The 11,225-nt window shown below is 52.7% G+C and overlaps 1 protein-coding gene across 2 annotated transcripts in view; it reads left to right on the forward strand.

The window, feature by feature from the left end:
• The window catches only part of TRIM3 (tripartite motif containing 3), a 16,005-nt gene extending 4,780 nt beyond the window's left edge, over window positions 1–11,225 (forward strand). The window contains exons 2-11 of one of the 2 annotated variants that reach the window (XM_086678134.1): window positions 903–1,134; window positions 1,358–1,509; window positions 1,741–1,921; window positions 2,183–2,915; window positions 3,038–3,141; window positions 8,429–8,596; window positions 8,809–8,977; window positions 9,232–9,302; window positions 10,353–10,493; window positions 10,645–11,225. In XM_086678134.1, coding sequence (XP_086534260.1) covers window positions 903–1,134; window positions 1,358–1,509; window positions 1,741–1,921; window positions 2,183–2,915; window positions 3,038–3,141; window positions 8,429–8,596; window positions 8,809–8,977; window positions 9,232–9,302; window positions 10,353–10,493; window positions 10,645–10,797 — 2,104 coding nt within the window. In that variant the 3' untranslated portion in view covers window positions 10,798–11,225. Of the gene's footprint in view, window positions 1–902; window positions 1,135–1,357; window positions 1,510–1,740; window positions 1,922–2,182; window positions 2,916–3,037; window positions 3,142–8,428; window positions 8,699–8,729; window positions 8,757–8,808; window positions 8,978–9,231; window positions 9,303–10,352; window positions 10,494–10,644 lie in introns of those variants that run through there. The other variant, XM_086678135.1, reaches the window with a different exon arrangement.

Consider the following 11,225-nt stretch of genomic DNA (forward strand, 5'->3'; position numbering starts at 1 on the left):
TCTGGCCACCTTCTGTGTCTGGAACACCCTTCCTCTTCTCCCTGCACTTCTCTTTGGTTAGGCTAACAATGATTTATCCAGGAAGATTTAGCTTACAACATTTCTTCTGAAGCATTTCCTGGCTGTTCTCTTCTCCCACCCTGGGCCAGATGCCCCTTCTGTGCATTTCCTTATCACTGCATGTACAGTCTTCTTTATGTTAATAATAAATAATATAATACCCTGCAATATATAGTGGTTGCCATGAGTCAGCATGTGAGCACTTCATATTTAATCCTCCCTCCAGCACCCTGTGAAGTCTGTGCTGTCTCCATTTTACAAAGCAAGGATCCTTGGCTCATAAAAGTTAAGTAACTTGTCAGGGGTCATGCTGACTGACATAGATGACTGACCTAAGAATTGAACCCAAACAGCCTAACTCCAGGACCCATGCACTTATCATTATACTATTTACTTCTCTAAACTCTTTCTGTGACTTTTTTTTTTCTCTGTAGATTTGGAAGTATTTTAGAGATAGGCACTGTGTTTTATCTTTGTATCGCTAGAGCTTTGCACAAATTTGGCAAGAGTAGGCAGTAAATGTTTAATGACTTAATGGGTGGAGGGGCTAGTTGCACATTTTCTATGAGAAGGGTTTGTAAACACCTGTGGAGTTTGTACACACTGTGAGGAATGCAGATCTGTCTGCTCTCCTGAGAGAGATCAGGGATGTGTTTCCACTCAGTTGTGAAAGGTGAGGCCTTTTACACCTGTTGGCAGGACAAGATGTACGTGCCAACCAGAGAGGTTTCAAAATGAAGTGTACAATTGCAAGAAGGATTGGCATCCTTGGACGGCATGAGGAGGGATACACTGATTTTGCCCACCCCTCCTTCCTTTGACTCCCCCTCCTCCCTGGTCAGATGCCTCCAGAACTACATCCCTGCCCAGAGCCTGACGCTGTCATGTCCGGTGTGTCGGCAGACGTCCATCCTCCCCGAGCAGGGTGTCTCCGCACTGCAGAACAACTTCTTCATCAGTAGCCTCATGGAGGCCATGCAGCAGGCATCTGATGGGGCCCAGGACCCCGAGGACCCCCACCCCCTCAGCGCGGTGGCTGGCCGCCCCCTCTCCTGCCCCAACCATGAAGGCAAGGTGGGCCCAAGCAGGCCCAGTGAGGCCAGGACTTGGGGTGGAGGGGGAGGAGAGGTTGGGGGAGGGGCTGAGTGGCCGTGGGTGAGAGGGTGTTTCTCTGGATGAGTGGTCCAGGTAGGGGATGCACCTGGAAGGCGAGGGGCAAGGAGGGCAGATGGGGAGGGGAGAAGACAAAGAAGCTTGGGGTGTAGCCGTTGCCTGACTGGAGTGCTTATGCCACCAGACGATGGAGTTTTACTGTGAGGCCTGCGAGACGGCCATGTGCGGCGAGTGCCGCGCGGGGGAGCACCGAGAGCACGGCACCGTGCTGCTGCGCGATGTGGTGGAGCAGCACAAGGCGGCCCTGCAGCGCCAGCTCGAGGCGGTGCGCGGCCGGTAGGAGCCTGCTGGGGACCTGGGCTGGGGGGGCCATCGGCGAGTGTCTCAACCGGGGCAGCGGGGCAGGGGAGGGACGTTGGGGAGGCTAGAAATAAAATTCTTAGGGAAGGCAGGGAGGTCAAGGTAGGGCGTCTCCTAGAGGGCACAGTATAGGGTGCCCCCTGAGAAGGACCGGTTTGGTGAGGGCATCCTCAAGCAACCCGGGTATGAGATGTTTCCCTTCCCCAGACTGCCACAGCTGTCCGCAGCTATCGCCTTAGTGGGGGGCATCAGCCAGCAGCTGCAGGAGCGCAAAGCAGAGGCCCTGGCCCAGATCAGCGCAGCCTTCGAGGACCTGGAACAGGCACTGCAACAGCGCAAGCAGGCTCTGGTCAGCGACCTGGAGGCCATTTGTGGGGCCAAGCAGAAGGTGCGTGTGTTCACCCTTCCCTACCACCACCCACTGTGACATGGCTGTATTGCCTCCACGCTTTCTCTGCTTTCCACACCTGGGCAACCCTTTCCCTAGACTATACGTTCTGCCTCCCGACACGGTCCCATTGGTACCGCGGTATCGGTCTCCTGCCCATACTCACCTTCTTGCAATTCTTTCATGCTATAGTACCGTAAGTTCCTAAGGAATCACAGAGACCCTCTCTGCGCGACCAACCTTCCCCTGTCCCCTCCTCAGGTGTTGCAGACCCAGTTAGACACACTGCGTCAGGGGCAGGAACATATCGGCAGCAGCTGCAGCTTCGCGGAACAAGCCCTGCGTCTGGGCTCGGCCCCGGAGGTGTTGCTGGTGCGCAAGCACATGCGAGAGCGGCTGGCCGCGCTGGCGGCTCAGGCCTTCCCCGAGCGGCCACATGAGAACGCGCAGCTGGAACTGGTCCTCGAAGTCGATGGGCTGCGGCGATCGGTGCTCAATCTCGGTGCGCTGCTCACCACGAGTGCCACTGCACATGAGACCGTGGCCACGGGCGAGGGCCTGCGCCAGGCGCTCGTGGGCCAGCCCGCCTCACTCACCGTCACTACCAAAGACAAGGATGGGAGGCTGGTGCGCACAGGCAGCGCGGAGCTGCGCGCGGAGATCACGGGCCCCGACGGCACGCGCCTTCCTGTGCCGGTGGTGGACCACAAGAATGGCACGTATGAGCTGGTGTACACGGCACGCACTGAAGGCGAGCTGTTCCTCTCAGTGCTGCTCTACGGCCAGCCGGTGCGTGGCAGCCCTTTCCGCGTGCGTGCCCTGCGTCCTGGAGACCTGCCACCTTCCCCAGACGACGTCAAGCGCCGCGTCAAGTCCCCCGGCGGCCCCGGCAGCCACGTACGCCAGAAGGCGGTGCGCAGGCCCAGCTCCATGTACAGCACAGGTGGCAAACGGAAGGACAACCCCATTGAGGACGAACTTGTCTTCCGAGTTGGTACAGATGGCTGAGGGCTGAGCCAGATGGGGGCGGGCAGTGGGCAGGGTAGATCTGGGAGGGAGGCTCAAAATGACCTAAGAGTGAATTCTTTTTTCCCCCCTCCCCCGCCTTCCCCACAGGAAGTCGAGGAAGGGAGAAGGGTGAATTCACCAATTTACAGGGCGTGTCGGCAGCTAGCAGCGGACGCATAGTGGTAGCAGACAGCAACAACCAATGTATCCAGGTAAGCATCTTTCCTGCTCTCCCCTGACCCAATAAAGGTTCTCAAACTATAGCCTCCTGAAAAAACAGGGTACAGGTCACCTCCTGAAAGGTGAACCAGTCCTTAAAGATAGTATCAGTCCTTAAAGAGCAATGAATCATAGCACCACCCCGCACCCACCCACTTCCACTGGCCACACTATCCAATACCCTGGCAGTTAGGCCCCAGGGTTTTCCTGTGCTTGCAGCCTCTACCTCCCAGGCTGGGGCTCAGGCCAGACCAGCTCCTGGACCCCGAATATCTGGTTCATTCTTCACCCCTCTGTCTCCATTTGAGCCTCCACCTGGCTGGCTTACTTTCTCCCCTTTTCTCTACGTGGTCAGGATGCAGGCTCTGCCCTCCCCTGCTTCCTTCTCATGCCAGCCTGCCTCCAGAGTATCTGTGTGGGTCTCTGAAAACATCTGGTTTGGCTACCCCCAAATGGGGGTAACTTGTGAAAAGAGGTGTCTTCCAGAGGCTGCAGTGTAACCTCACAGGTGGTCCTGCTCTCCGTGCTCCCAGTCTCTCACATACCCGATTCAAGCATCTGCCATACAAATGGACGTGGCCATGCTGCGCTTTGAGCTCCTTAAAGCCAGGAAGCGTGGTTTTCTCTCTGTATTCCATAGAGTGAGCCCAGAGCCTAGTGACAGGCACCAGCTTGGCAAACATGGTATAGCAGTTAGAAGCTCAGGCTCTGAAACCAGACACCTGGGCTTGAATCCTACTCTGCCACTTACTGACAAGTCATGTGACCTCCCTAGCTTCTGAGAACTCGTGTAAAATTAGGAAAAGAATACCTCATGGAGTTGCTGGGAACATTAAAATGACATAATGCACTGTGCGTGACACCTGGTGAACCTTCTAATGTTAGCTATTGTTAAAAATATCATTGTCCAGGTGGAGACTGTAAATAAAAGCCAGGAGGTGGGAAAGTGCTGGAGGAGGTTGTTCAGGGAACTGGAAGGATCCCAGCCAGCTAGAGGTGGATTACTATTAGAAGCCCAGTAGCTGAGGTAGCGTTGTAAATGGTTTTAGAGAGGATGCTGTGGAATTTTAATTTTATCCTGTGCAGGATTGTTGGACTTCATTCAGTTCTTGCAAACATTGTATCAGGTGGCAAAACTTTCCTTGAGGATTCTTACTTCACTACACCTATACATTTAAAATGTTTTTAATGTTTATTTATATCTGAAGGGGAGAGATACAGAGCATGAGTGGGGAGGGGCAGAGAGAGAGGGGAACACAGAATCCAAAGCAGGCTCTGTCAGCACAGAGCCTGATGCGGGGTTCGAACCCACAAACCACGAGATCATGACCTAAGCTGATGTCAGACGCCCAACCAACGTGAGCCACCAGGTGTCCCCCTACACCTATACATTTAAAGTCCTTCCTAACCCTGACTGAGTACCCCTGTCACACTTCCAGCTCTGCCAAAGGTCTGTCACCTTAGTGTCAGCTCTTCCCAACCCCTGCTTTCCATGTAGCAGGCTGAAGGTGCCAGGAACTTTTCCATGACTACATTCCCTGTACTGTCCCACCTGCTTTGATTCCTCTGCTATTCCTAAGAGCAGAGGAATGAAGAGGTGCAGGGTAGCACATGGCAGCATTTGGGTCCAGCCCAGATAGCGAGGGAGGGATGAGGTGAGTAGGGCTGGTGCCAGGTCCCTACTCAGTCCCACCCTTCACCTTCTAGTTCTTTTCCTTCTTCTTATGCCGGGGATGCCTTCTGGCACAAGAGCTGAGATTTGGGAAGCCTTCCCAGGTGTGCACACACATGAGTGCTCGCATGCACACAAAGATGCATGTTGCTTTGTCTCCCTGATGAGGGGCTGGGGAATTGAGAAGGAGGGCCTGGAGCAACCCCCCTCCCCTCCAGACACCCGCCACTCCTATGGCAGCCCTTCTTCTCATTCCTATTCCCATCAGCACCCCAGCGGCATAACCACTAGGACCTGGACTCTCAGATCCCCGAGCTGAGTTTCTGCTTCTTTTATTTTGGGGTCCCCCAGCTTGGTAGGGACCGGGCCCCAGGTGGATGTTGCCTTCCCACCTCACTTCCCAAACAGTGAGATTTGGTGACCTTGTGAACTTTTCCTCCTTTGGATGGTCTGTGGTGACAGCTGAGACAAATCCCTTCATTGTGCTGAATCAGCATCAGCTGACAGAAGGGAAAAATATTTTGTGATTTTGAATGAAGAATTTTATTTGTATATATTATATCCGTGTGTAATCATCTTAGTCCAGAAATTTTATCAGCTCTTCTGTGAAGACTTCCTCGTTTCCTTCAGGAAGAATATTAATCACATTCTCCTTTGAGTTCCCTCCGCCTTTGCTATCACATTTTTCATACTTTACCAGAATCACTAGCTTGTTTTGTTTTGTTTTGTTTTATTAGTCTGTCTCCCCTCAACTAGACTCAGATCCTGAAGTTACTTAGTGCTACTGTGGTATAGGAGAGAGATGTTAAGGACCAGACTAGGGCACCAGCAGATTCTAGAGAGGTTAAGAAAACAAATGTGTCAGATGATAATGGGCCATCACATGTCAAAGGAGAAGAAGGGGTCAAGAACGGCAGGACTTGGTGCACCGGGTAGCTGGTGCTGCCTTTCAGGAGCAAGCCTGGGTATAAGTTGATGAATTCTCTTGCACACATGATGAGTGTGATATGGCTGTGTGGCACCCTAGTGGTGATGGCCAGTTCTGTCTGAGCTTGAGCTGAGGAATTCATGTACTTGTTACTGTACCAGTGCTGCAAATGCAGTAACAAATAAGGCAGACAGTCCCTGTTCCACCTGAGGCTTACATCCTTTGGAGACAAGGGTGTTTAGCAGTTAGTTCCAGAAGTGTCATTTGTTAGCAAAAGAACTGTAAAGCATGTATCATGGAGGCCTACCTTTATGCGTATATATTGATTTAAGGGCTGGAGTTGGTCATTAAAGGCTTTTCTGAAGAAGCGACCTGGAAATTTCTAAGAATCAAAAGATGAGTAGGAGTTGGCTAGGTGTCAGGGGTGGGATAGGATAGGATGGGAAGAGCCTACTCCATTCCCCCTCACCCCTACTCCAAGCCTCAGCGTTGAGCCGGAGACTGAGCTGTTCAGACTGGAGGAGGCACACGTGCAGCCTCATTGCTGATCTGGCAGCACCTTTAGTCCCTCTTGCAAGATGGTGCCTCCCTCTCGTGCTAGCTAGTGCTGGCCTGCCACAGGGGACCAGGGCAGACCCCCGGGCTGTGCTGGCCTGCCAGCTGAGGGCATGATAGAAGTCCACATCAGGAGGGAGGACTAGTTCAAACAGCCCTGCAGGCATGAGAGATGGAGCAGGGGCAGGGAGCCTAGCCCACTTAGGGGGAGCAGGTCTGGATGGAAGAGCAAGGGCAAGGCCCAGAACTTGAGTTCCCCAAGGCTGCTCCTGGCTCTGACTCATCTTGTGTCCCTAGAGTCTATAACAAAGCAGATCATGTGAGACTTGTGTAGTGAGTGATGTTTTGGCTGTGAAGGAGAAGCAAGAGGCTATAGAGGGAGGGAGAATTGAAGGATGGGAAGACCTGAGTATGTTGGGTGGCTAAAAGAGAAGGTAGGAGAGGGGAAAAGGTCAGAAGGTTCACTCTGTCCAGGAGGAAGGTTATCTTGTCAGCCCCTTGGCCTGTATGTGCTCATCCTTGTCCACCACCCTGCCCTTTCTTGTGTGCTACCAAGTCCTGTTGTCTTCCTCCCATGTCTCCTGAGTCCATCTTCACTCCAGCAAGTACCCTGGTCAAAGCCATCATCACTTCTCACCTGGACTAGTGCAGTGCCTCTGGCTACCCAGCCAGTGTCCAGTGTTGACCCCTCCCTGCAGCCAAAGTGCTCTTTCTTAAAAGCACCCATGTGGTTTTTTCAATACCACCAAGCAACTCTCAGTGGACATTGACCAGGTGTCCTGCAAATTTAACTCCGTTTTGACACTGTTTACCTATAAAGATAGCATCACTTCCCACAAGACTGCCCTCACATCAGATGCCAGTCACAAGTCTGGGTTGTTACTTGTGCTTCTTACTGACCAGCTATAAATTGGAGTGTCATAGGACCCCCTCCTCAGGTTCTATTAATTTGCTAGAGTGACTCATGGAACTCAGAGGAGCATTTTATTCTGTTTGCCAGTTTACTACAGAGGATACTATAAAGCATACAGACGAACAACCAGATAGGGAAGTACAGAGGGTGAGGTCTGGAAGAGTCACTACTGCAGGAACTTTGGTCCCTGTGGAATTGGGGTGCGCCACCCTCCCGGCACCAACATGGAGGCACTTCAGATCTGTACCATTCCCCTCTTCTCCTTCTCAGAGGTTGGTGGATAGGGCTGAAAGTTCCAACCCTTTAATCATCAGGTCTTTCTGGTGACCAGCCTCATCCTGAAGCTTCATAGGGGCCCCACCCTAAGTCACCTAAGTCACAAGGGGCTCCTTGTGAATGACAAAAGACAATCCTATTAATCAGGAAATTCCAAGAGTGCCAAGCACTGGGGACAAAGACCAAATATATTTCTTGTTATACCACAAAAGCAGATCTCATCTTGTCACTCCTCTGCCCAGAAATTTTCAGTGAATTCTCATTATACCCAGGGGGAACTTTACTCCTGCTGTTCATGGGAGTGCTTCCTGCAATCCAGCCTCACTGGACGAGCAGTGCCCATACTGCACCCTGTGCCTTTCACACACTGTTGACTCTGCTTAAAGTGCCTTTCCACCTCCTTTACTGGCCAGCTTTGGTTCATCTCTTGGCATCTTTATTAGGCTATTAGCTCAGATATTCATCTTTCAGAGCCTTTCCTGGCCAGTCCCCCTTATCTCTCTCTTATTCTTTTTTTTTTTTTTTTTTAAGACACAGAGTGTGAGCAGGGGAGAGGTAGAGAGTGAGGGAGATACAGAATCTGAAGCAGGCTCCAGGCTCCGAGCTGTCAGCACAGAGCCCAATGCGGGGCTCAAACCCACGAACCATGAGATAATGACCTAAGCTGAAGTAGGATGCTTAACTGACTGAGCCACCCAGGTGCCCCATATTCCCTCTCATATTCTTACAGCCCTGTTCATACCTGTGCTACATGTCACCTCAGGTCTGCGGCCTTGTCTGATTCTTCACTGTACCCCCAGCATGGTGTCGGTAAATGTTTGTTGAATGACTGAATGAACGGGGGGGGGGTCTCCTCCCTCAGGATCTTGCTCCCTTCCCTCTGTGCCCACAGTCTCTCCCCTCCTCCCCGCTCCCTCCCTTGCTCCTCTGCTCCAGGTTTTCTCCAATGAAGGCCAGTTCAAGTTCCGCTTTGGGGTCCGAGGGCGCTCACCTGGGCAGCTGCAGCGCCCTACAGGTGTGGCAGTGGACACCAATGGAGACATTATTGTGGCAGACTATGACAACCGTTGGGTCAGCATCTTCTCCCCTGAGGGCAAATTCAAGGTGAGAGGCCTACTGTCACTGTGCTCTGCATTCCTAATGGCCAGCTCAGGTGACCATTCTAGTGCCTCCTGCTGGTCAGGGTGTGACCATCCCCGGCCCAAGGTTCTCCTTTAGTGTCCATCCCCAGCCCAAGGTTCTCCTTTAGTGTCAGGCTGGGACTACTCTCCCGACAAGGCAGGATAAAGGCCCTAATGGGTATCCCCTTCTTCCAGACCAAGATTGGAGCTGGCCGTCTCATGGGCCCCAAAGGAGTGGCCGTAGACCGGAATGGACATATCATTGTGGTCGACAACAAGTCTTGCTGCGTCTTTACTTTCCAGCCCAATGGCAAGCTGGTTGGCCGTTTTGGGGGCCGTGGTGCCACTGACCGCCACTTTGCAGGTATTGGGGAATAATTCAGAGATCTATTCTGATACCCCAGTCCCAGAGAACTACCCCGGATACCCCAGCTTCAACTACCCCCCCATATCTTGGCTCCAGAGGACCCCCTCCCTTCACTATACCTTGGTACCATACCTGTCAGCCTCTGAGACCCCACCCCTTTTCCAACGCCCCAGCTTTATCATCCCAGATATTCTTCTCCATCCCATGCAGTATCCCATTTTACTGCCCTAGAGACTGCTTTGTATTTTCAGGGCCCCATTTTGTGGCTGTAAACAACAAGAATGAGATTGTAGTGACGGATTTCCATAACCATTCAGTGAAGGTCAGTGTCTTTCTTCCCTCTATGACCGCTGTCCTGACATCTTTTCCTCTTTCACAAGACTGCTCTCTCCCTCACCATTTTCCCCCCTTGAGATCATTCATTTGAACAATAAACATTTATGGCATGGCTACTTAGTCCCAGGTGCTATGCTAGAAGCTGGGGATACAGCGATGAATAAAGCAAATACGCTGTGTTCTTTGTTATGGTTTAGTAGGGGAGAGGTAAAGCAGCATATTGCTGTGTATTATTATATTAGAGTATGATGTGATAGATTCTGTGGTAGGGCAGTGTAGGGCACTGTGTGAGGGCATGGTAGAAGAAATTGATTCAGGTGAGACTGAGAACCACCTAAAGCAGCAGGGGAACTAACCGGAAGGGAGAGAAGGAGGAAAGGATTTGAGGCAAGGAGGACAAGAGGACCAAGATTTGGAGATGGTCCCTTAACAGTGTGTTCGAGAAACCACCAGTTGTTCAGACTGGGTTTAAAGAGGGGAGTATGGATCAAGTGTGGATGAATCTTGTGAACCCTGTTAAGGGGCTTGCTCTTTTCCTAAGAGTTATGGGGAGTCACTGAAGGGTTGCAGGCAGCGGGGTAATGCAGTGCTATGTCTTAGATCACTCTGGCTGGGGTGAGACTGGTATCGGGATGATCCGTCTTTTGTAGTAATCTAGATGAGAAATGTTGAGGACCGCTGCAGGGGCAATATATACAGTAGGGTGCAGTTTTGAGAGAATCAGCAATTTGTGTTAATTCACTGGCCGTCAAGCAGAGGAGAAGGTGGAGTTGAGAACGACTCATGGCCAGATGGGCATTGCCATTAAAAAAAAAAAAAAAAACGCGGGGAAGTTGAGCTGTTAGATTTGATAAGCTCAAGGTACATTAGCTGGACCTATTCAGTAGGCAGTGGGAAACATGGATGTGAAGCCTGGGACGAAGAACTGGGCTGGAGCTGTAGACGTGGGGGTCCCCAGCCCTGGGGCTTCACCCTCTCCTCCTTGAAGGCTCTGCCCGAGGCCAGGTCCCCAGTCCCCAGCCCTTTCCCCTGCCAGGTGTACACTGCCGACGGAGAGTTCCTCTTCAAGTTTGGCTCCCATGGAGAGGGCAATGGGCAGTTCAATGCCCCCACAGGAGTAGCAGTCGACTCCAACGGGAACATCATTGTGGCCGACTGGGGCAACAGCCGCATCCAGGTAAGGCCCAGGGATGGCATGGGGCTGAGGCTTCCTGCTGTGCTCCGTGCACCAGCCCCCCCCCCCCCCCGCAACTCCCCTGCCACACCCCTGCAAATGCCTCTCATCCACCTGATCTCACCTCTCCCTCCATTGTCCACTCATTCCCCAGGTATTCGACAGCTCTGGCTCCTTCCTGTCCTACATCAACACGTCTGCAGAGCCACTGTATGGCCCCCAGGGCCTGGCACTGACCTCAGATGGACACGTGGTGGTGGCCGATGCTGGCAACCACTGCTTTAAAGCTTATCGCTACCTCCAGTAGCTGCACAGGGGCCCTGCCTGGCTCATGGAGGGACAGACATGGGGGGATTGGACAAGAGGGTCTGGCCGGGAGTTGGGCCGGACCTGGCAGCACTGAATGTGGGCTGTGGGCGTGGGTGCGCCCAGTGCCCTCCCTCTCCCCGTCTCCCAACCCCACGGTTGCACTTTATTTATTCGGTTCTTGCTTTGGTGACTGGGTGGGCCTGGACTGTGGTCCCAAGGATGTGTGCAGAGCTTCACCCTTCCCCCTCTCCCCACCTTACACGCCTGCCCTGTCCCCTCAGTCTGCCCTCCACCCCCCAGCCTGGGGCCAGAACAGCCTCTCACTCCAGGGCAAAAGTCCCTCTGGTTGTCTCCCTACCACACCATACACACTGACAGAGACAGCAATACCCCACCCCCCATATTAAGTAAATGTGTTCACCAAGA

The sequence above is a fragment of the Puma concolor genome, chromosome D1 (genome assembly GCF_028749965.1).
Source record: "Puma concolor isolate L17-30 chromosome D1, mPumCon1.1.hap2, whole genome shotgun sequence".
NCBI classification, from domain to species: domain Eukaryota; kingdom Metazoa; phylum Chordata; class Mammalia; order Carnivora; family Felidae; genus Puma; species Puma concolor.